The following is a 24,920-nucleotide window of genomic DNA, read 5'->3' as shown; positions in this document are numbered from 1 at the left end:
GAAGTATATACCATACTGGCTCATAACACAAGATAAGTGACACCAGCAACAAGGCCTCAGGGAGAAGGGAGGGCTAAGTCCCAGTTTTGGGGAAACAGACCAAATTAGGAGAAGGACCAGAAGCCTACGTGGACATCCGACCACAGAGAGATGGCCAGCCAGAGATAGACACAGATGAAGAGTCATCAAAGGGGAAGACGAATACAAAAGCAGAGACTTGAGATAAACAAAGGGTCCCTCCCTGTTTTGCTCCCTGAGAGGGGTCCGCCAAGGCCACCACGAATTGAGGACATACCAGTAACCATCTCATGCACCCCACTGGAGGGGGGCTGTGGGACTCTGCATCCCACCTCCAGACTGCTGACACCTGAGAGAAAGAGCCTCAGAGTGGAGCCTGCATCCTCACCAGATGTACTTTGACTCTAATGACAGCCCTAGGATTCGTAGATGTAGAATTTGCTTGATTGTTTGTATTGTTGCTTTTCTGTTCTTGCTCAGTATCAATAAATTCGCCTATTATCAACTGGCAGGTGGTGTGTTTGGTCTGAGGGTTGTGCTCACCTGTAACAAAGGTATGGGTGCTGGGTCCAAATCTAGTGTCAACAGCCCTTACCCCAGCAAGGTCCTGATGGAGGCTACTTCTGGAATCCCTGGCTTAGGGAGCGAAACTTATCCCATAGTACATCATGTAGGGGTCAAGGAAAATCATGACTCTAATGAATTGCCAGTCCAGGCTGAGGAGGATACCCCTGACTGTATTTCCCCTGGCAGAGTTTGCTGCAGGTAAACCTGACCTGTTCAATATAATGCTGCCCAAGACCAGGGGGAGTAAAATGGGAGGCTATGGATGACAGACCTGGTCATGGGAGAGGGAGCAACTCTCAGAGCTGTTCCCCATGTGGAGAGGGAGCAACTCTGCGTGGTTGAGAGTCTGCTAGCGGTCTCTTTGAACCTACAGAGTGTACATCATATATCCATAGTTTACCTTGCTATGCCCACTCTTTTGGTGATGGCCTCAGGCACATCCGTGCACCTAGCTTTTGATAACCACATCACCAGGTCTGCACAATAGTCCTTGTGAAACTCTATCCTGGCCCTCAGTTCCTCTGCAGCAGCATCCTTCCTTTCTGATAACAACACTTTTTCAGCCAAAATCTCATCCTTGCTTCAACCTTTGATGCCATGCTATCCTTTGAACCCTGGTTTCATGCTGAGGCTTTAATTTATCCATGCCTACTACTCTGAGATCTCTGCTTGCAGCTGGTGCTGACCCTGAAATGACAGCAGGGAAACAAGTGCCCTTTCAATTTGTGTGATGTGAAGGAAAAATCTATGAACTCCCCACATCTGTGGTAAGTTATTCAGGATCCACACCCCAGAGTCTCTCTAGTATCTCCCCTAATTTTGAAGAGGGATTCCATTCAACATGAAGGTCTCAGTTGATCAAATACCTCCAGAAGGCATTCCAGTACCTGTCCCAGTATATGAGAGGTGATTAAAGAAGTTGTTTACTCTTTCCTGACCTGGGGAGAGCAGCAACCCCTCAAGGAGAATACAAGCAAAGCCCAAAAGTTGAGTTCAGGACATTCCTCCCATAATGTCTGCAAACATCTAGAGAACCTAGCTTGCCACCCTTGCAAAGCTAGGTTGAATAAAGATTTGGGCTTGAACCAGCCTGTTGCTTCCTTCTGGCTCAGACCCCATGCCATTGAACACCAGGCACTGTAACTGAATCCACAGGTGCTCACCTTCTGTCTCCTGGATGGAAGCTGACTTGAGCTGCAGCCAAGAAACTGTTCCCAGGACATTTGAAACCATTTCAGTGGGAAAATGAGCGCTACAAGGACTGCCCATGGGACTGTGTTTCATACTGTGAGAAATGCAAATCACCTCATACCCATCCTGTTACCTGATCCCAGTGATGTGGGAGTGTGTGGGAAACTGAGCAGGGAATATAGTTACTGTATTTCTGCTGTATAAGTTGATTTTTGAAGCCCAATCTGTCTTTAAAAAAATCAAGCTCAACTTATACACTGTCCCCTGCAAGTGGTGCTATCTGGACTTCCCTGGGAGCTCGGGCAGCACACGGCCCACTGGCAGCCTGCTGAGCCAGCCCTAGGAGGTACTGTCACTGTGGAGGGAAGAACGTGCCCCCTGCAGCTCAGGGGCTGCCCAGCCCTGCTGAAAACAGAATTGGGCCCCTTGCTGCTTCTGCCTTTAGCCAGCAGGACACCTGGTGCCACCTGGGAAGGGGCTGGCTTGCCCCAGGGGAAGCTCAGGGTGTCGGGCAGGGGCGGGGGGTGGGGGGAAGGCTAAGGGTGTTGGGCAGGATCAGCCCCTTCCTGGGTGGTGCCAGGCATCTTGCCAGCCACAGGCTCCTGCTAAAGGCAGAAGTGGCAAGGGTCCTGACTGTGCTTTCGGTGGAGCCTTCTCGCCTTCCCTGTGACTGAGGGGCGAGCTGCTGCCAGGCCAGGCAGCCCCTGAGCTGCAGGGAGGCCTGGTCCTTCCTTCCACAGTGGCAGAGCCCCCCAGCACTGGTCATGGGCTGCCCAAGCTCCCAGGGGCCTGATCCAACTTCCCAGGAGCCCACCAATGTGCTGCCCATCCCACAAGCCCACCTGGGCTTCCAGCTCTTTGCACACAGAGGAGGGGTTGACTTACACAATGGACATACAAAAATCCTAACTTTTTTTTATAGAAACATGGGGTCAACTTATACAATATGTCGACTTATACACCATAAGATATGGTAATGGGGTTCACAGGGCTCAGGGCTCAGTGTGTTACATCTGTGTGCTGAGCAAAATTGATCCTCTGTTCAGTGCCTTCTGAAAATTTTCACCCTGTTCTTAACTATAGTCATCTATGGCTAGGGATTGGCCATGGAAGAATGCCTGTAGTCTTCTGGTGATCACTTATTCTTGTTACTGCTTTCCTACCTCTTACCCTAGCCATTGCATTGCCTGAGATTGCCACCATTAGCACATAAAAGCTTTACCTTGGTCTTCCTCTCCATGGGCATGTGTCATGGCGGGGTCCTACAGGAGGGCTGTGATCTCCTTAAGGCCCCCTCTTCCGTGCCAAGTCGGCCCAAGGGCACCCTCAGATTCTCGCCCGCCACGTCTTTGATGTTTAGGTAAAGTTGGGAGGCTGCCTCACGTCTCCTTGGGCACGGTTAGTTGGGACCTCTGTCCCCGTGTTTTCCCGGACCCACCAGGGGTCTCCCTGTATGATGGGTGCTTCCCGGGCACCTTAGCCTTATGGGCTATGCATGGCTCCAACCTCCCCTGATACCATGCCCCAAGCCTCGCAGATGGGATAGACATTGGTCTGTCTTTCCATACGTACACTGCCCGTCTCTCGGGCCTCTTCTATGCACTCGCCCACTCTCTGGGGCCTCCTCTGTTGTGCTGCCCCCTCTTGGGCTCTCTGAGCCCACTCGGGGCCTCCCTGTAATGTCGCTCCTCTCTGGGGCCTTCGCTGCGCTGTTGCCACCTCTTGGGGCCTTCCCTGTAATGTAGTCCCTCTCTGGGGCCTTCCCTGTAATGTCGCCCCTTTCCTGGGGACTTCTGCGCCCACTCTGGGACTTCCTGGCTACGCCCCCTGACTCTCGGGCCCACCACGCTGCTACCCCCTTCTCCCAGGGCTCACTGCACCACTACCCCCTCTCACCGGGTTCACCGCAGCACTTCACCCTTCTCCGGGGTTTACTGCAGCACTAAGCCCTTCTTCAGAGGCTCACCGTGCCCGCACTGGGCTGCTCAGTAGTTCCCTTTCTCTGGAGCTTGCGGTGTCCACACTGGGCTTCCTAATAATACTGCCCCCTCGCTGGGGCTTGCTGTGCCCACGCTGGGCTCCCTAATAATACTGCCCCCTACTGGCACCAGGGTCCCCATGCCACTGGGGGTTCCCCCTGAGTATGCTGCGCCTGCTCTGGCGCTGGGGTCCTCACACTTCATTGTGAGTCCCCAATGAGTATGCTGTGCCCTCCCTGGCACCGGGGTTCCCACACCTCTGGGGGTTCCCCCTGAGAATACTGCACCCTCACTGGCTCTAGGGCCCCACACCCCTGTGGGTCCCTATGAGGCCTCCTCCAACCCCTAATAGCCTCGCCCAAACCACCGGTCTAATAACAAAACAAAACACAAGCCCCTAGGCTGCAACATAACTATAAGCCGCCTGGCTACAACCACATTGCTCTGACATCTTAGAGCTGCCTTCTGTTATCTGGCTTAGGCAGTACCTGTGGTTCTCACTGCTTCTCGCATCCCTACTCCAGGATCTCCTGCCTCTCTGGCTGCTGGCAGGGAACGGCTAGCCTGGCCTCAGCCCTGGGCTTTATGAGGGCCAGGCCCTGGCCCCTCTGGTCAGCTGACTTCCTGATTGCCCTGGGCAACCTGCAGCTGTGCTCGTTATGTCCTGCCAGGGCTCTCTCCCTGGCAATTTCCACTCTCTAGGAGCAGAGCACCGAGGTGCCCTGTGACAGCATGTTTTCCCTTAATCAAGGTAGGAGTTTGGTTTGGGGAAGAAGCATGTGAGAACTGGGTGGAAAGGGTCCGGGTACTTATTTGTGACTCTGCCCAGTGAATCGCAGGGGAGGGAGTTGGTGTCTATATTCTGACAGGCAGCCCCTACTGGTGAGAAGCAGCCTTGCAAAAGGTAGCAGGTGATGCATGTCAAGTATTTACCTGTGGTTTTACTTTATCAACTGACTTTCCTTTGCTTAAGGCACTGCCTGGCTGGTGAGACCAGGGAGGCATAGTTGGGAATGCCTGAAGTGAAGGATGGGGGACTGTAACAGGGTGGTCTCCTTGTCAGCTCTCCACCAGCCACCCTGCTCCTGGGGTAACCTCCCACTTTGCTCTTCTGCCACGCCTTGATAGAAAAATGTGAGAGTTGTTACCAAGGCAGGAGGATACCCATTACTTGCCCTACTGACAAGGGCCTTAATAACTGCTCCAACCTCCCCTCCATGGGTCCCATGCCTCGCAGATGTTACTGTGTGTGTTACTTCTCCAGCCTATGGCCGGAGCAAACTGGGCACACAGTTGTAGCTCTTCTCTACAGTGCTGGAGGGCCACTCACATGCCACCCCTCTCTTACTGGGGTCTCATTTACTTTGCTGGCCCTCACCCAGCCTCTTTCATACTGCTCTCTCTCAGGGCCACACACATCCTGCCTGGCCTCATCCGGCTTCGGATTTAGCTCTCCTTGCCTCAGTCAGCTCCGGCACAGTCTGCTGGGTGTCTCTTGTTACCTTCACCCAAGTGTTGACTGAGTGATTCTACAACCGCAGGCCTATTTTGCTCCTGGCCTCTCACTGGGCCACTATGCCCCCACTGGGCCTCCTCACTTGCTCACACTTGCGGGGCTGCTCTGTTAGTCACCCCTCTCACTCAGGGTCTCACTCCTTGTCACCCCCAGGGTTTACCCTTCCACCTGGGCACAGCCCCAGGTCCAGCCTGAACTCTGCCTCAGGGCTCCTTACTGAGCCTGGGCTCCCCCTGCTCATGAGAACACCACCAAGGACGTGGGGCTGGGGTTATTAAGGCACCCCAACTTACCTTTCACCAGGGAGGTAACTGGCCTGGCATTTCCTGGGGGTTTCCACGCCACTAGAAATGCCACCAGACCACCTTTCCCTGGCAAGGTGTATTTTACATCTTACCTAGGACAAAGGGGTCACCTCTACCCCTACCCTTACCACCTGATATTCTCAGAGCAGCCTCTCAGCCTGATGTTACCTCCTTCCCCCAGGAGCAAACTGCAGCCCAGCTTATATCCCTGGGTCCAAAACGGGTGCTCTCATCAGGCACCTGGCTGCTGCCTGTTTTCTGTCCTTAAAGTGGCAGGCACCAAAGGTGCCCTGCCACAGGGACCTTGCAATGCTGGCCACAGCTGAGTGGTTGGCACAACCACATGGCAGTGGTGCAGTGCTGTATGTGATGTCACCACCTACCATAGCCCCTGCTCTGCTACCATTGAGAGGGCACAGAATGGGAGGGAAGAATGGATCCATAGCTTTCTTCCTGCCTGATGTGTGGTGGTGGGTGATAGTCACCATTAACCCCTTCAGACTGCAAAACAAGGAAGTACTAAGCTGTCCTTTTGGGCACTGAATTCCACAAACACTACTCTGGACCACCACCACAAACACCAGCAGCATTTTCCAGAGATTTTTCCCAGTGTGCCCCCCAACTGCTAAAATTGTCTTAATTATGCCTCCTTTCAGTGGAACCAGTATGGGACTGAGGGAGGGGAGGACTTACAGCAGGCTGATGCAGAGGTGCCAGGTCCCACAGCAGAGGATTGTGTTATGGTGTATTATCATGCCCTTTCCCAGACTTACTGGATATTTGCTCCCCATGGTTCAAAAGCCAGGCTGGCAATCTGCTTCCTGTTTCTGAGTGGAGCCGCCCCACCTCCAGGATACAAAGGGAATGTGCCCCTCACCTTGTTCCCCAAACCTATTGCAATGTAATGCAATAGTAAGTCATAATTTCTTACCAAGTCTATTTTGCCACATGCCACAGATACTGTGCATATTTAATGTTGGCTTTAAATGTTAATTTTCTTAAGATTGGACTTGACTTCTGCAGGTGATGGTAAAACTTGAAATCAGTCGCATTGTCAAGCATTCATGAGTTTTGAGGTCTTTAGTGGTATCTTTTGGTGGATTGGGGCTGTTCACAGGAGTCTAGGCATAAGAAAGGAACCAGTTTCATCTGGACTAGAACAGTAGTTTTACAGTATACTGTCTATCCATGTTCCAGGTAATATTTGGTTATTAATTCCTTTAGGGAACTTTGGCTCAAGTTCATTTCAGATGAATATGGGCTTGTTTTGTTTTTAATCGCACATCCGTCTTTGTGTAAAGATGTTGCAGGATGAGTTCTACGCCAAGAAGAGGCCCATCATTTAGAAGACAAGAGAACAAACATCCTCACAGCATAATCAATCATATAGAGCAGATGGATATAGTAATTAGAGCAAAAAAAACAATGTTGCCAAGTATATGAACATTTCTACAGTTTATCAGAAAGGGGGTGTTGACACTGGTCAATAATGTTCTGATTACTTTCTGCCTAATCTGTGGGGAAACAGGACAAGCTCTTTTTGGCCTCCTGACCTTGTTGACAGCAATGGGACAGAGCATTGCAATTGAAAGTCTTTCAAATGCATGTATTTTTCTGGAATTGAAGGTATCCTACCTATAAAAAATGAAACATTTTGGCAAAGCGTTTATTTATTTATATCATGCTCGACCTCCTTATATTTGGTTGCATAATACAAAAACTAAAAGAAGTAAGTTTCCAGCAGCAGTTGCCTCTCAGACTCACCCTTATCTTCCTTCTGCCCATTTTCAGAAGCTGATATACCAGTTGAATGAAGAACTGGCAAATCTTCACGGGATGAAGGGGAATATTTAGAACAATTATTTGCGTGTTGGAGTGGGATATTCTAAGAAAGTATAATATGGAACTACTGTAAGGTGGCACAAAACTGGTTGCATCATTATATTCAATGAGTAGTTGTCATTGGCCTATGTCTGGTTGGGAGGAGATATCAAGTGAGATTCCCCAGGGATATGTCCTGGGGCCACTATTGTTTAACATTAAAAATTTGGATGATGGGATTGTTTGTACATTTAGCAAATTTGCAGATGACACCAACTTGAGTGGACTTGCAGACACTTTGGAGGGTAAGTTTAGGATCCAAACAGAAATTGCATGGATAAACTGAAAAAATGAACTGAAATTCAGTGAGGAGAATCCAATGCAAAGTCCTGCACTTGGGATGGAATAACTTCATGCACAAATACAGACTGGAGAATGGCTAGTTAGGCTTCAGTGCTGCAGAAAAGGACCTGGGGGTTACAGTGGACAGATGAATATGAGCCAATAGTGTTCGCTCATTGTGAAAAAAAAGTCAACAGTATATTGGGTTGAATTAGCAGGAGTGTCTCTTTCAAATCAAGGGAAGTGGTTTTTCAGCTCTATTCAGCACTGGTGATGCTTCATCTGAACTACTGTGTCCAGTGTAGAGGGACAACACTGATTACAAGGATGGGAAGAATATTTTATGGTGAAAGGCTGAAAGAATTAGGATTATTTGGTTTAGAGAAGAGAATAGAAGAGAAGAGAATACTAAGGCAATTTGATAATGGTTTTCAAATACCTGAAGGGCAATTATAAAGAGGGTGGAGACAGACTTATTTTCTGTTGCTTTACCGCAGAGGTTGTCAACCGGGGGTATGAGTACCCCTGGGGGGTACTTGGGAAGGCTCATTGACTGGCCACCAGGGGACAAAAAAGGTTGAAAACCTCTGCTGTAGTGGACAGGACTAGGAACACTGGCCTTGAACTTTAGTGGAGGGAATTTAAATTGGAAATTAGGAGGAACCTTCTGATTTTAAGGGTGGTTAAGCATTGGAACAAACTACCTAGACAAGCTGTGGAATTTTGTATCCTTGGAAATTTTCAAGACCAGATTAGACCATCACTGGGATGGCATGGTTTAGTCAGGGATGAACCTGCCTTGAGCAAGTGGACTAAATGATCTTGTGAGGTCCCTTTCAGTATGTTCCTATGATTCTATATTACCATTATTGTATTGGAGTGCTGTAGATTCAGTCATTTGTTTATGTTTTGTGTCTTTTTGCCCCCTTCTCTTTACTTCATTCAGGTTTTTTGCTATCTTTTCTGTTCCATGGAATTCCTTTCAACCTGCATTTGTTTTCTCATTGTGTTTTTGCTATTTTGTTGTCCTTGTACATTTTTTGTGCACATATACACACACAGAAGCTTATTATAGCACAGCAGAAAGACAATCATACACACACATACATGCTATGGAGAATATGCAATTTAGGAAAACTTACTGCAAATTCTCTTCTTGCATTTCACCCTAAGAAATCACGAAGCTGGATTTAGCAGATCCAAAGGAGGAGAACATTCCAGAGCAAGAACCCTATATAGCAATTTCTGGTTTCCTGGAATAGACCAGTATACCCTGCTGTCCCGTTCCCCCCCCCCCCCCCCGCCCCCCCAAACTCTGAGTTCAACCTGGGGGGTACGGAGAACAAAAACATTTGAATACAGCACAACTGCTATATCTGTTTGCAGAAGAAGTAAAGCTTTTAAAGGTGTATTGGATATTGCAAAAATCTCTTAATTAGCAAAGCAAAAAAGATTTAATGGCTACATTTCATAATTCTGAATTTGTAGCCATAACACACATCAGGGCAGACTCTCTGAAGCAGCTGAGCTGTGCTTGGAGCAGAACCAGAGGTAAAATGGCCTAACCATCTTTGCCCAACCCCAGTCCCAGAGGCAGCTGAAAATTAGTATAAATTACAGCATTCTGAAGGTTGTTTCAATTTATACTTGGCTGTCCCTGATCCCCAAGGGGTTATTTTAGCAGCCAAGGATCAGCTGATTGGAATGGTCACACCCTCTTGCCTGTGCTGAGTAACTGGAGTTGGGCGACACATTGCACACCTGAGCATGTCTACATCTTGGGTAAACTAGAAAGGGATCACCATAACTGTCATTTATTTCTATTGCAGCAGCACATTTGCACAACTATTTCCTTGGTATGCCTCTTGAAAGGTTTTTAACAGACTAATCTGAAAATATGGCATGCTAGGACTTGGTGCAGGTGTACACTTTTATTGCCATTCTTAGAAAAGCATTGTTTTATCAATATTTTTACTTGCTTTTAGAACAAAAGTGCAGGTAAATAATTAAATTTGTTTCCAAAATAGAATGCAAAAATACTTATTTACCCTGTGAACAGTAACAGCTCCCTGTTTTAGGTAAAACACGCACAGATTTATTGCTAGTACAAGAGATGTGTTTAGACTGTACACCTTCTAAAGGAATTCTGAGATTGATAAAATATATGGCATTGGATAGGCATTAGAATGGCATTAGGTAGTACAGTATAGGATCTCTTACTGATACCTAGATTGCAGGGACCTATTAAGAATATTAATATATATCATAGTTTCATAGTTGGTAGGGTTGGAAGGGGCCTGAGCAGATCATCAAGACCGACCCCCTGCCATGGCAGGAAAGAATGCTGGGGTTAAATGACCCTAGCAAGGTGTCTATCTAGCCTCCTTTTGAAGATCTCCAGGGTAGAAGTGAGCACCACTTCCCTTGGAAGTTGGTTCCGGATCCTAGCCACCCTGACTGTGAAGTAGTGCCTCCTGATATCTAGCCTGAATCTAATCTCTGTCAACTTATGGCTGTTATTCCTTGTTACTTCCAGTAGTGCTCAGGGGAACAGGGACTCTCCCATTGCCTGCTGGTCTCCCTTGAGCCACTAGATCCCGTCTCAGCCTGCTCTTGTGCAGGCTGAACAGGTTCAGGTCCTGTAGCCTCTCCTCATAGGGCCTGCCCTGCTGCCTCTGATCACGCGAGTCGCCCTCCTCTGGACCCTCTCGATGTTGTCCACATCCCTCCTGAAGTGCGGCGCCCAGAACTGGACACAGTACTCCAGCTGTGGCCTGACCAATGTCATATAGAGGGGGAGGATCACCTCCTTAGACCTGGTTGTGATGCATCTGTGGATGCATGGCAAGGTGCAGTTAGCCTTCCTGACCGTATCCCCACATTGGCGGCCCATGTTCATCTTGGAGTCTATAATGACTCCAAGATCCTTTTCTGCCTCTGTGCTCATGAGAAGGGATTTCCCCAGCCTGTAGGTATGCTGCTGGGTCTTTCTCCCTAGGTGCAGTACCCTGCACTTGTCAGTATTGAATCCCATCTTATTCTCATCTGCCCACCCCTGTAACCTGTCCAGATCCAATTGCAGCCTCTCTCTCCCTTCTAGCGTGCCCACCTCTCCCCACATCTTAGTGTCACCTGCGAATTTGAACAAGGTGCTTTTCACCCCCTCGTTCAAGTCGCTGATGAAGATGTTGAACAGTGCCCAAGGACTGAGCCCTGGGGGACCCCACTGCCCACATCCCTCCAGGTTGAAAATGACCTGTCCACCACCACTCTCTGGGTGCAGCCCTCCAGCCAATTGGTGACCCAGCTTACTGTGTAGGCATCGACACCACAATCTCCTAATTTTTTAACGATAATGGGGTGAGAGACGGTCTTGAAGGCCTTCCTAAAGTCCAGCAAGACTACGCCCACTGCAACACCTGCTCCAAGGATTTTGTGACCTGGCCATAGAAGGCCACCAGGTTGGTCTGACAGGACCTGCCTCTAATGAACCCTTGTTGGTTGCTTCTAAGCATACACTTCCCTGCTTGCCCCTTGCAGATGTGCACCTGGATAATTTTCTCCATATTATGTCATGGATTGTGTGTAACGAAATATTTTCATATGAAAACTTTTAAAAGACGACGATGCTACATTGAACTAAGTTTAAAGTTATGGCAGTGAAAAATGCAAGTGAAAGCAAAAAAAAAATGCTAGACACTTTTTTCTGAAAAGTTCTTCATTCTGCTTGATTTTTTTCACAGAATATTTTGGGTTTTTTTTTTTCCAATCACATAAAGACAAGAACGGTTATGGCTTTCCTCCTTTCCTTCTCTTTTCCAATAGAATAGTTTTGTAAGGAAAGACTAAAGAGGAACATGGAAGATGGAAAAATGGGACAAAATGCAGCCTGGCTTTATCCAAAGAAGATCATTTCAGATGAATTTAACATCCTTTTATGATAGGTAACAGACTTCTTAGATAAGGGCAATGCAGTGGAACTAATCTATCTAGATTTAAGCGGAGCATTTGGTACTGTGCATCATGGGAAATTACTACCTAAAATGGCAAAAATGGGGATTAACATTAAAATTTTAAGGTGGATAAAGAACTGGCTAAAGGGGACAATGCCATTTCTATAAAATCAGATTGAAGAGAGGCTACTAGCAGTATTCAAGATAGGTTGAAAGAACTAGGAGTATTTAGTGTAGAGCACATTTAAGCGGGATTTGATAACAGCCTAGATGTTTGACGAGCACTTGTAAAGAGGATGGAGATAGACCAGGGCTGTCCAATTAGTGGCCCACGGGCCACATGTGACCCCTTAGGGATTAACATTTGGCCCCTGGACTCCTGCCCCCACAGCTCCACAGCATTGGCTCCCTTTCCACCCTCCTGTTTCTGCTTCTTGCCTCTGCTCCTGGGGTGGGATAGTGCTGGATGGCAAGAGTATGCTGCATGTGTAGCAGGGAGTAATCTGAGCCGGTCACACTGCAAGAGAGGAGCTGTGCTTGCATGAGAGTAAATCTGCTCTGTTCATGCTGTGTGGGCAACAGGAGGGATCTAAGCTACCTGGCCCACGTGTGGCAGTGGGGGACCATGTATGCATGGCTGGTGGGAGTTGGGGGCTGTGGCCCATGCCACATGAAGCCCAGGGGTTTGAGGTCTGCATTGTGTGAGTTCCTCCTCTCCCTCCCGCCACATTGTCCAGAAGTGGGACAGCCCCAAAACAGACTACTCTCTGTCAGGAGACAGGACAGGGAGCAATGAACTCAAATTTCAGCAGTGGGGATTTAAATTGGAGATTAGAAAGAACTATCTGACTATAAGGGTGGTTAAAAACTACTGAGAGAAGTTGTGGGATCTCCATTCATGTAAATAAGACACCAGCATGACCAAACTATGGAGTTGGTGGAGCATTAGCAACTGTTCTTTTCTTTTGCCCAGAAGGTGGCTATGGAAAGAGTTGAAATTTGGTGAGTGAAAGGTGGTCCCAGAGTGGTGCATTCTCACTAGTCTGCAAGACAGCACAAGAATGGGATGCAGTGCTTAGCCATTTTTATGAAAGGCACCTCAATACGGCTGTTAACCTATGTAGGGTTTGCATTATGGTTCCTTTCCAGAACTATGCATGTCCTTGTGAGCCCTTTTGACTACTCTAGAAAATCTTCCTGGCCCTCTCTTTGGATGCACTGACCATTTCCTTTCTTGTGTCACCCCCTCTTCCCCCCCCACCTTTTGGAGGTTTGTCAGCCTCCCATTGGGTGCTATGTTTGCTTGGACCATGGCATTCACTTGTTAAGGGATGTCAAGAATAGCACAAGGACTTATTTCTTCAGTCCTAGGCTACATGCTAATAACGGGACAGTATTGCTTTACCTGCCATTTTGAAATGGCATTGCCATTTTCTCTTCCCGTTCTGGGTTTGCTTTGAGATATGAAGACATTTTCCCTCTTCTGTAAACCCTCTGGCTGGGTGGGCCAGCTAGGATGCTGGGCGTGGCAGCCACAAAGTAGGTTGTAATTGCACAGGCACCTCTTCAGACTTTCTAGATGCTGGAGATCTACCTACAGCTGAATGCAAAAGCTATAGAAGGCTTTAGTTTGGAAAGGCAAGGAGTAAACTATGAAGAGATGTAGCATGCCTGTTTAGCAGTTATTGCAGAACTGGAAGTGAAAAACAAGCTATACAGGTGGCCCCAGGAAGGCTGCTTTCTTTTGCAATGTGCGCCAGAGTATACTATTATTTTTGCTTTGAATCCTGTTTCATGGCACTGACAAATCCCACATGAAATGCACTGCAAATGAGGTAGAATCCTGAAGCCCGTTTTGTCAACCAACTTCACAAAACCAACTTTGTTAGGGAAAAACTGAGATCATAAAACTTAGAGCACAATGTATTGTTGTCTATTGCTTTTCCTCTTTCTGTACCTGCCATTACAATAAACACGTCTGCCACACAATGAGTTTGACTTTTTAGCACTCCTGTGGTATTGACATCTTGATGATTGAGTCTGAAGTGATCTGTGGCAGGCAGAAAGAGAGAGAGAGAGCACTTCCAAGAGGGGGATTGGAAGGCTGCAGGGATGGTTTATGGCTGTGGGATTTGATACTGCAGAAAAATAAAAGCAGCACTGCTGTAAGTCTCTAGCATAGACAGTTACCATTTAATTGGGGAGGGGAGAGATTAAAAGCGGGACAGACAGAGGCTTCAAGCTTTGCTCAACCGAGTGCCACACAGCTCAAACTCGGAAAAAAAAGATGTTTATATTATCTTATGCACTTGTATTGTTACAGCAATTGATGTAATACTTTGTTGGGATGGCTCCTCCTGAAGCAGTTTCATTGAGACTGCTGGTAGAGCTTCCCTTTACAAGTCGTATTGTGACCGTGTTCAAAGGTTCTTGTATAAGTTCTAAACTTACTGCATTGTACAGTCCTTGGCTGCCGAGACAAAACAATCTCCTGATTGGATACCATGATACACATGAGAGGTCACAGGAACTACCTGTGGGATCTTGAATACTTTATCAGTAGTCCAGTGTGATGGCAGCACTGAGAACAATAAACTCCGTTCCTCATACCGTGGGCAAATAGTGTGAACGTTATTCGTTTTTGTCTTTGCTCCTTGTTTGTGGGCATGTCTCCCTCTTTTCTTTGGCTCAGCACTGTGACAAGCCCCAGGTACATCCCTTTCTTGTTGATAACTCTTTTCCAAATGGAACTGGATGTGCAGCTACTCAGAGGGGAGTCCAGTCCAGAGTTTTGCAGAGGTCTGTGCAGAATCTGAGTCCATCATGGGTGCTTTAATGGTATATGAACTCACCTGTGCCTGGTTGCAAGATGCAGTTTGCATGGCTACGTGCTGGCATTTAAACAGGGATATGGCATTTGGGCAAGATGACCCACAGCAAGGAAGGGCACACAGCTACATCAAGCCACAATGCAGAACAACGCTGCAGGACAAGAGTGGGAAGACTGCCAATGACAAAGTAGTTGGGAATGTGTCCACATGAACCTCAAAGCAAAGACATTCACTGCCAAGCAGAGCTACTCCTGTCCCAAGGAGGATTACTTATTGCAGACTAAGACACCAAACAATTCGCTTTAATGAAAGATTGTGTGTGAACGTACAGTACCGTAGGACAAACTATAGCTACTCCAATGTAACTTCTGTGACCCTAGAGTATATTTCTGTTGCTTCTCCATCAGTGGTCTGTGACCCAACAGTACAATATAATCAACATTAAGTAAGATCATAAAGTGTTCAGTTTCTGCAATACTTTGACATAATGGAGTATATTAAATAGTCTTTAATACTTGATGCTTGAGTTGGACTTTCTTGGCACCTAATTTAGTGGCTGCTAAGTATGGGAATTTCACAGTGGAACAAAGGACTGATGGCAGCAGTTGATGCTGCCCCAGTACACAAACTTAATATTAACTCAGAACTTCTATATGTAAGTCATCAGGCTCTCCATGAGATGGGGGCCATCACTTTCCCCCCTTGTGTCTCAGCCTTCTAGTTCAAAGAGCAAATTAAACAGATAAACCTTTTATAAACACCTTATCATTTTAAGTTAGTTTTTGCATCAACCCACAAACTTAAAAGAACATCTATTCAACCACAAACTTAGCAATCCCTTTTAATAGGAAAGGGAGACCTTAACTTGGCAATCAACTTTGGAATATGTGATTGTGGATGCTGATTGCCCCAAAGCCATGTTCTCATTGGATTGCTAGGCCTTTTAACATAGGTGAAGTCAGGAAGAAGGTAATAAAGACATTCTATGTCTATTCTAGTATTCTTTAAGGAAATACTCAAGTTGAGCTATACTGCCAAAGCTGTTAGGCCTATCTTTCCCACCTAACACTATCAAACTTTTCTCTCTGCTTCCCGTATTTGCCAGACATTTGATTTTATTGCAAATAACATTTAAGCCCCACTGTTTCTCTAATACACGTTAATGAGACAGCACCACAGTCACTTTTTAGTAGCTAAGAAATTTAACTTCTGAGGCCCAGGTGATTAGGAGCGTTTTGGTTGATACAGTCTCAAATTCATGTTTGCAGTAAACATTAAAGCAAGTCAGCTACTTGAAATATGAGTTTGAGAGAGATTTGGATGCCCCCATCACTGACATCCAGGTGAGGCATTAAACAACAAAGAAAAGGAGGTGGCATAACAGTAGAGAAACACCGTTTATAAATATTTTCTATATTAGTTCTTAATCTATTATAGAGTCTAGCATCTGCCCTCTTTATCAGAGCATTTTATATGCTCCTGGGTTAGTATGCAGAGTGAGAGGATGTGTCCCATTCCCCCTTAACCAACATATTCACGTGCTTAAAAAAAATCTCAACTATCATTACACTTTAAATTAAACAGCCATATTATAGTGGCCACAGTGATAGTAAGAGGCAGGTATCTACAATAGGGACCCATTCTTATGCCAACCTACTTTGTAGCTATTTAAATTGATAATACTTGGGTGTGCTTGAGATCAAGGTAAGATCCACTGAAGCAAAGCGACTTCCATGGTCCAGAGTAATGGTTTGTACAATGGCAACCAGACTAATTACTGGTCACCACTAGCTTTAATTGTGGCAAACCCCTTATGTAAGAGCATACTCAGGACCCTGAAAGGTCTGACAAAAGCCCAGAATTACACACACTGTTCTGACTTGTTGCCTCATACCCAGAGTGAAAAAACATGGTTTGCTTGCCTATGTTGTGTCTCTTTAAGGAAACTAATACAGTTATGGAAGTTGGGGGAGGGAGAGAGGGGAAAGGATTTTCAAAATGGCACTTCAATCAGTTGTGCCTTTGAAAATATCCCTGATAAATTACTAAAATTTTACAGAATATCACGAATAATTGCACTGAATTTCAAAAACTCGTGTAAAAAATGGAACTCAGTGGGGTTTTTAAAGCTTTTTTCATTTAACTAATAAACTGTCCATAATTGTTCTTCAACTTTCACTGCAGTTTTTTTTTTTTTTTTTTTTTTTACCTCTCTAGTACTATTCTTGCTAGCCTAAACATGAATTTTACATAAATTCAAAGCTTACTAATTATTCTGGCTTTATCAACCACTTTATTAACGATCATTAAAATAATCTTACTAAGAGATTGTTGTACAAAACTCCCATCTTTTCTATTTACTTTGACTATTAATGGCCTTCTTAATGTTTATACATTAGTGTAAGGAGTAGTGTTAGCATTATTCTAGTGCAAAATAAAACTAGCTGTATCCATTATAAGTGCATTACTGCCAGGAATTGTAAATATGTTTTTGCCTGATAGCCTTTTGACTCAATAATATCCTGCTATCTCTGTTGGACAGGCAAGTTTTTAAACCAAGAAAAGACAGGTTATGATTTTCATAGCCAAATGATGTTTCTTTTTCAACTATGTTGGCTAAATCCAAATTTAAAGAAGTTAATTTTAAAAAAATCTGTGTGGTTCTAAAAAGAGAACAATTGAAAAATCATCTTCAAAATGGTAGTAAGGATGTGCACTTAGAGCACAGCTACTCCTCCCAGATACACACACATACGCAGACAAATCCTGCCATATCATACCATACAAACAATTTTAATTGTGTAGTTACAGTCAATAACCACTCCTAGTCAGAACATTTCTGCATAAAGAAAATTGTGATACACTTATAAAAACAGCCAGCTGTAACAAAATAACTGGTGTTTTCATAGCAATAAACTCATAAAAAAGAAATACACCTTTATACAGAAAATTTATACAGCTATAGCTTTAAAATTGATTGTAAACCAAAGGAAGACACATTGCAAACATCAATTATTTTCACATTAATTGCATAAGTTTCTAAGGTGATCTATTAGTTTTATTTACCTAAGCTTATTTGCATGATAGTAAAAATTGCATACAACAATTAGAGTGAAGCTTATAGTATGAATTGCTTGGATAACATAGAGCACTTTTTATAGGCAACTGTGTAAAGCACATTTTCTCTATTTAAAACTTTTAAGACACTTTGTTTTACTGCCCATCAAAATACATTTATAAATAGAAAAAAAAAATCAGTATGATAACAAGAGAAGCAATATTACATTTAACGGAAACTTCCAAAAAAATTAATTACAACATGATGCTGCAGGATCTACAAATAAATAATGAGGACTAAATTGTGTTTCACATTTTCTTTTCATTTTTTTAAAAATCATGTAACAATGAGAATGGAAAAAAAAATAGTGACCTTTATTTCCAAAAGAAAACAAATCTGAATTACGGCAGTGCCATATAATACAAGGCATTTGTTGGCATATGTTATCTTTAAACTGCATTCCACAGTCTATAGTTCTTTTGTACCATACAATAGAGCAAGAGTAACAAACTCTTTTTTTTAAATAAATGTGAGTTTCAAAGATCAAGTGTGGAGTGTTACAGTAATCATTTAAAAAAAAAAAATGAAACAATAAATCACAAAAGTTGTAATGCTTGTCTGAAGGCTCCAGAATCAAAATCACTGGTATCATGCTTATTGGGTACACTCACACAGCGTACCAGTGAACACAAATTAATATCAAACAATCCTCAACGCTTCATCTGTAGCTGCAAAGCAGTTTGTAAAACAGAGTAAAACATCTAGTGCAGTCTGCATTATCCTTTTTTCAACTTTTGTGCAAGTTTTGGAAGATTCATTGGCCAAACAATGAATAATAAAAGGTTTTTGACAGAATGCATGATGGAATTTTCATTTCATTAGTAAATACCAGTGGCACTGTTGAATGAAAATAATACTTTTAAAATCAGTCTTTCAACTCAGTATTAAGCTCTGTGTTCCCTTCTACTGATAATTCTTCTTCTAGTTTAACTGAAAAAAGCGTGTTTGCATTTTTGTCTTGGATGCTGTCTTCTAAATCGTTAAGCAGCTCCTCTTCCTTGTATTCTGCAACATCCACCTCTAAACCAGAATTGTCCTTCAGCTTCCCATGGTGCTTGAGATAATATCGCTGGTTCTGAAAGAACTTGATAATGGTGTACTTGGGTAGGTCAAGCTGAGCGGAGAGAGTCTGAATTGCTTCTTCATCTGGATATAGGCCTACATCTTGTATGAAACTCTGTAGGATTCCCAGGGCTTCAACAGAAATCTTTGTTCTAGGTCGGGGTTTCTGACGATTTTCATCCTCAGATTCAGCTGGTGATGCAACTGTAGGTTGTCGTGGGGGTAGTCTGGGACCTGGTTGTTGCTGCTGCGGCTGCTGCTGCTGCTGTTGCTGCTGCTGTTGTTGCTGCTGCTGCTGCTGCAATACAAAGCAAACATGTTTAATGTATTTTTGCTGATATTTTTATCATCACAAAAATATAGAGAACAATTTACCAAGGTAGAACTAAAGACTCGGGGGGGGGGGGGGGGGCAGGAGAGAATACTACAGACTATCAAGAGAACCAGTTTTAAAATATGAATGAGTGAGCCTCCGCGAATGGATGTCTGTAACAGCAAGAAAGAAAAATGGGGGCAAGGAATAGGGAAGTAAGTAAAAAAGGAAAGGATGGAAGATGGTATAACATACTCAGGCCGTGTCTAGTTTACCATATGCTAGCTAGAATATTCTCAATCAAACACAGAGAATGCACACTGCTTTTTTACGCATGATAAACTAGTTAAATAAACCAGTTTACCGTGTTTTGAAGTCTACACACACTTGAAAATATGTTAGAGCATCATTAGATAATTTGTTCTCTTATGATTGTTAAATCCTATGCTAGACTAAGACAGATCATGAATTAAGAACAGGAAACTAAGAGTTCTGGCTCTGACTGTCTCTTGTTCTCCTGGTAGCCTTGGATATTGCTTATCCTGCCTAGGTTCCAGTATCCCAACATGGAAACTGGTAATAAACATACTTACTTATTTCAGTGCTATGTGGAGGATTATGTAGTTTATATTTATGAAGTGCTACGATACAAAGCTCTAAGTAAGTTGCATTATTATTATTATTAGAAGTCAATGAGTAGCATTCAAAGAATTCTAGCAATAAAATGAGCCAGCATATACATCAGAGGAGTAAGATAAAGCAAATCATGATGTAAATAATTAACGAGCATTTCAAATGAAATTTTGGAAGCAAGGAATTTAGAGTCATTTTAAAAAGGTGAGGCACTGAGCCCTGGGGACAGGAATGTTTTTCTCATCTACTGGCTAAAGCACGACACATTATAAGATCACGTTTACATCAAAAGCAAATTTGTCAGTTACTGCTTTTGTTGAGAATTCTCTTCCTTTACAGCACAGAAAGCACTAGAAAGATTTTTTTCTTGGATCAGCAAATGCCCATTGTCATAAGATGATGTAACAGGTATTCTGTTTCCCCTATTAAGTGGACTCATAACTGGTATATTTAGATAGAGATAACAGTAGAGTTAGGACTCTTGTCCTGGTAATACTTGTGCATGTGCATGTTTTTACACTTTGTAAGTAGTCCTGTTCTAGATAGAAGTCCCAAAGCTGCATGTTCCCACTCCTAGTGCATGAAGTTAAGAAGGTGCCTAAAATCTCTGCAAGATCAGGTCCCTGTGTGTATTTTGAATATCAGGACGTGTATTAACTACATCATTTATATATCTAGAAACAGTTGTAATGTATAAGAGTGACAGAGTACTTTAGCTCAATCCTGCAACTCTTAGTCATATAAAGTAATTATAATGCAACTAGTTATGTTAGTAATGTTTACAAGATCAAACACACAATTTTTATCAACAAGACAAATGAATCTAAGGAAGTAGCATAATATTAAAATGCTTATATTGTGCAGACGCTTTTCCTTTTATCCCCCTAAGAAGTTATTTTATTAAAAACAATGTACATTTTCAAACAAGTGCTGTTTTATTACTTAATATAGATCTCTCTCTCTCTCTCTCTTTTTGCTAAATCAAACAGTAAATTTCCAGGCTTTCACAATTATTTTAGCACTCAATATCCTAAGGGATTGTCTTGTTCAGTTTGTTTTATCTTTAATACACACGCATGTTGTTTTCAGCTGCTGGATACATCTATTCTTCCTAGCTTTGTAAATATATTTTTCATATAGGTAATATAAACAATCCACCAAGTTTCAGTAGTAGTTTGGGTCTGGAACTATGGGTATTTTCTGCCCTTTGTGGAATGCAGTAAAAAGCTGACCCCAAGATCTTTAATAAACATGAGTTACATAGCTTCATCAGTTCAGTCTGAGAGTGATCCATATTATAGTGCCATCCTACAATTTGAGCATTATAGTGCTTCTATATTCAGAGGCTATTGTTGTATCTAGCTCAAAGGTAAGGGAAATAGTACGAGCAGAATGATTACTATCTCCCCAGGTTAATGTTAAGACCTACCATGGACAATTCAGAATGTAGCTTTTTAAGTATATAAAGAAGCTATTGCTGTTATCTGGCAGTGGGTCCTGAAACCCCTCATTTCCCTCCCTGACACATTAACTTGTGCCAGCTCACCTGAGGAGTAGCACCCAACCAAGGTCCAGTGGTCAGCAAGCCTGGTAAGAAAGCACCTCTATGCTCTTCCTTCACATGGGTGGTGGGAGAGGGGCTCTAAAGGAAAAACAAACAAACAGTGACTCATCCCAAATTTCAACTGGAGTTAAATGGGATGAAGAATTGGGCTGAGTCCCCCTCCCTCCATTCCAGGTGAATCACTGGAATCACTGGTGCTGAGGATCTGAAGCTACTCTACAGGATTTTGAAAGGCAGCACTTAAAAATAATCATTTTCTCCCAAATTCCTAGGAAAAAATAGTAAGTAGTGTCATATTTTAATCCTCAATTCTACCAAACTGTGCGTGCCTAAGTAGCTAAGATAACTGATTATTCCTCCTCCTAGCAAAAGATTCAGTTCAATGTCAGTCTTTCTCAGTTTTAAAAAAGAGTGCATATGTTCACACACTCCTTGTACAGACTGAAGCAAGATGGCAGCGTACTGTTATCTCTTACTAAAAAGCCTCTGTTTAGTCTGGCAGGAAGAAGAGATACACTAATTTCCTTTGCTATGTTTAAGGCTTTATTTACTTAGTGCTATATTGGATTGGCCAAGGTAAACTAACCTGAATCTGCTCTGCAGGAACATGGATAATGTGGGAAGGCCTGTCACCATGGTGATGAACTGCATTGCTTTCTTGTTCATAAATGGCATCTCGTTCAGGCTGAGGAAGACTGAGGAACCTTCGGATCATTGAGAGATTCTCCCATAAGGTCCTGTTTTCTGGTGAGGGATCTTCTTTCCAACGTAACAGTTCACAGAGCCAACCCTTGAAGATAACATCATCAAAATTAGTTTTCCACACTTAATAATAGACAATTTCTACCCTTAGTTACATCTCCTTTAAATCAAAACTGGTTTAAAAAGTGTGGTGTATGAGGACAGGAGACACAACATTGCTTATTCCTTCATATACTTCTTGGCAAAAAATTACTTTCATGTTAAATTCTGGATCCCTATGCTGAAATTCAAAGCAAATACCATCATGTCAGGAGTCTGCCATATTATTTCACAAAGCTGTCACAGAATAGGAGGTTTTTTGGGTAGCACATCTCTGTACCAATTCTATACTTTTTAGAAACAAAATACCTGATCAAGACAGCATCTCGCCACAAAGTAGAACACTACTTTATAAAACTCCATGTTCTATCTTCTACTTTTCTATTTTGTATTTAAGTCTACATCCATTGGAAAGCATTAAGCACAAAGATGGGCTAAGTTTATTTGTTTACTGACATTCTTTTTTCTTTATATTGCAACGGATATTATAAAACTCAGGGATAAAGACAGTTAAGTCCTTAAGAAAACCTACCTCTTTCTTTGTTGTACTTAAGGAAACAAAAACTATATTTCAATAGCTAGTAGATTATGTCTTTTAGGGTTTTTTTTGTTTTTTGTTTTTTTTTAAGTCCTAGTACTACAATTTTTCTTATTTGGAAAGAATATTTCAGATATCTGTCTTGATTGTAGAGCTGCCTAATGTAAAGCATAATGATAGAGAAATTCCCAAATGTCCTTTAAAAAAAAAAAAAAAAAAAGGCCTTTGCATAACCATTGAGAAGTTATGCCTTCTTCATCAGTGCTATGTGCAGAAGTGGCTCTGAGAATAAACTTATCTACCATGTCATAGATGTTAATTTGTTTCAGCATTTCTTTTTTAAAACAGGGTTTTTTTTCCGTTAGACTCACACTTTTATGCATGCTATTATGGATTAATGAAGGGATTTATGATCTACTTTTTATACCATTCCTATATCATAGTACATGCAAAATATCTGAAAATGCAAACTGAGTAAGCATGATGCCAAAAGACTATCCTAGGAGAACTGTAGTGATTACTAATTTGCTTCTAAAATAGACCAGCAGTTACATCTTGAATATTTAGCAATTGCTCACTTCTGATATTGTAAAATCAAATCCTGGCGTGTTCCTTGGCTTTGTATTAAAAGTTTTAAGGAGTAACAGAAACTCAAACCAGCAAGTATAGCATGCATCAGCAACACATTTCTTTGTATATAAAAATACTTAGACAAGTACTAGCTCTATAAATTTTACTTTTTAATACTATATGGAAAATGATGTGATACTTTCTTGACTAACAAACAACATGGAAGTTCTGATACTTTTAGACTTACTTGTCAGGCACAGGTACTGTTGGTCTAAAGTGGTTCAGCCAGACAAGTTTACTATATTTTCTTTAAGTACAAGAAAAAAAAAAAGGTAGGTTTTCTTAAGGACTTATCTACCTTTATCCAGGAGTTTTAAAATATCATTGCAACATGAAGAAAAAACAATGGATGTAAACAAATAATCTTAGCACTTCTTTGTGCTAATGAAAATATCTAGGAGGGAGCTAAAAATTTCAAATATATGCCCTTGGATATAGGAGGAGACCTCTTAAACAATGAACACTACAGGAAATGCCTTAGTTATGTAAATTAAAACAAATGTTAGAAATATGATGATAGTACAGTTGAGAATCCAAATCTCAAATTCGAAGAAGCCTTGCTTGATGCTTCATGCCTTGGTAAATGAATAGAGTCCCAGATGCTGCAACCTTACAGAAGACCAACTTGCTGCTTCACAGAATACTACTGACAGGACTCCCTATTGTGCTTGCCATTCTAACAGCGCACAAGGTGTAGTAAGCTAATAAGCTAACCAGCCCCGTAGCAAAAATACTGTGATGTACAGCATGCCCTAACAGACTTTTCATTTTAAAGCAGTCAAGGACACCTAACTGTGTGTTTTCACAACCCAACCTAAAATGTCCTGCTTTATGCTTGTAGATTAGTATATGGACCACAGATAAACTCTGAATTATATTGTTCCTTCAGTCCCTCTAACATGAATCTATGTGCAGAGAAAGGGATTCAGCAGCATGTTTTTCCTCTTATTTTGTGCAAATCAGTTAAAAGGGCAAAAATCAAGTAATAGATTATTTTGAAAGAAAGGCAGGACATTTAACTGAAAATATCATTATGAAAATGTTAATTCGGAAACAGTGAAAACTGGGTTTTTTTTAACGTTTGTAGTCGGTACGGCTTCCCATCTAAAATGTGCAGCATTATACTGGTATTTGTGAAACAGAAAGCAAAACTGAGAAGTCTATTCATATCAGAGCAGGCAAATAAAACAGAGAAGAAAAGTAAAAAATACCCAAACTGCAGAAATCTAAACCATCAGTAAGGACATTTGCTTTGTTCATATCACACTGTCCATTTAAAATTTAAGTATACCCTAGCGAACCACAGATATCCTTTAAAAAAGACAGCTGTTAGTTCTTTTAAAAACATCTTAGAATAATTCCTAAATAAGTACATGTATGTTGATTTAAAAAATATTTTGGAAAAATAGCTTTGATTCACTAACAAATATTTTTTCTTATATTGTTACTTTTGCATTTTTATACTACTTGATTAAGCCTTATTTTTATTAATTATCCATGACTAACATAACATTTCCAGAAATTTGCTATTAACCTTTGCCCTGAAATAGTATGTCTAATCCTTTATCTAAAAATAATTTGACAAATCGTAAGTTGGAACATTCTGTGTTAGCCTTGCAAGGAGATAGTGATTTTAAGAGACTGAAATCAGATGCTCCTGACAAAATATTTAAAACCTGCAGCTGTAGACAGCTATTCTAACAAAAATGTCTATTTTTCCATTTTATTCTTCACATTT

At 42.6% G+C, this 24,920-nt stretch overlaps 1 protein-coding gene across 12 annotated transcripts in view; it reads right to left on the bottom strand.

The window, feature by feature from the left end:
• Window positions 1-17,295: 17,295 nt before the first annotated feature.
• The window catches only part of SATB1 (SATB homeobox 1), a 109,362-nt gene continuing 101,737 nt past the window's right edge, over window positions 17,296-24,920 (bottom strand). For 8 of the 12 annotated variants that reach the window (XM_019497925.2, XM_019497928.2, XM_019497926.2 and 5 more), the window contains 3 exons: window positions 21,800-22,003; window positions 21,196-21,291; window positions 17,296-19,001 (listed from right to left, as the gene is read on the bottom strand). In XM_019497925.2, coding sequence (XP_019353470.1) covers window positions 18,507-19,001; window positions 21,196-21,291; window positions 21,800-22,003 — 795 coding nt within the window. In that variant the 3' untranslated portion in view covers window positions 17,296-18,506. The remainder of the gene's footprint in view (window positions 19,002-21,195; window positions 21,292-21,799; window positions 22,004-24,920) is intronic. The other 4 variants (XM_019497927.2, XM_019497929.2, XM_014603089.3 and 1 more) reach the window with 3 other exon arrangements.

The sequence above is a fragment of the Alligator mississippiensis genome, chromosome 5 (assembly GCF_030867095.1).
Source record: "Alligator mississippiensis isolate rAllMis1 chromosome 5, rAllMis1, whole genome shotgun sequence".
NCBI classification, from domain to species: domain Eukaryota; kingdom Metazoa; phylum Chordata; order Crocodylia; family Alligatoridae; genus Alligator; species Alligator mississippiensis.
Note: the sequence above shows the minus strand (reverse complement) of the source record. Positions and strands in the feature narration are given on the sequence as shown.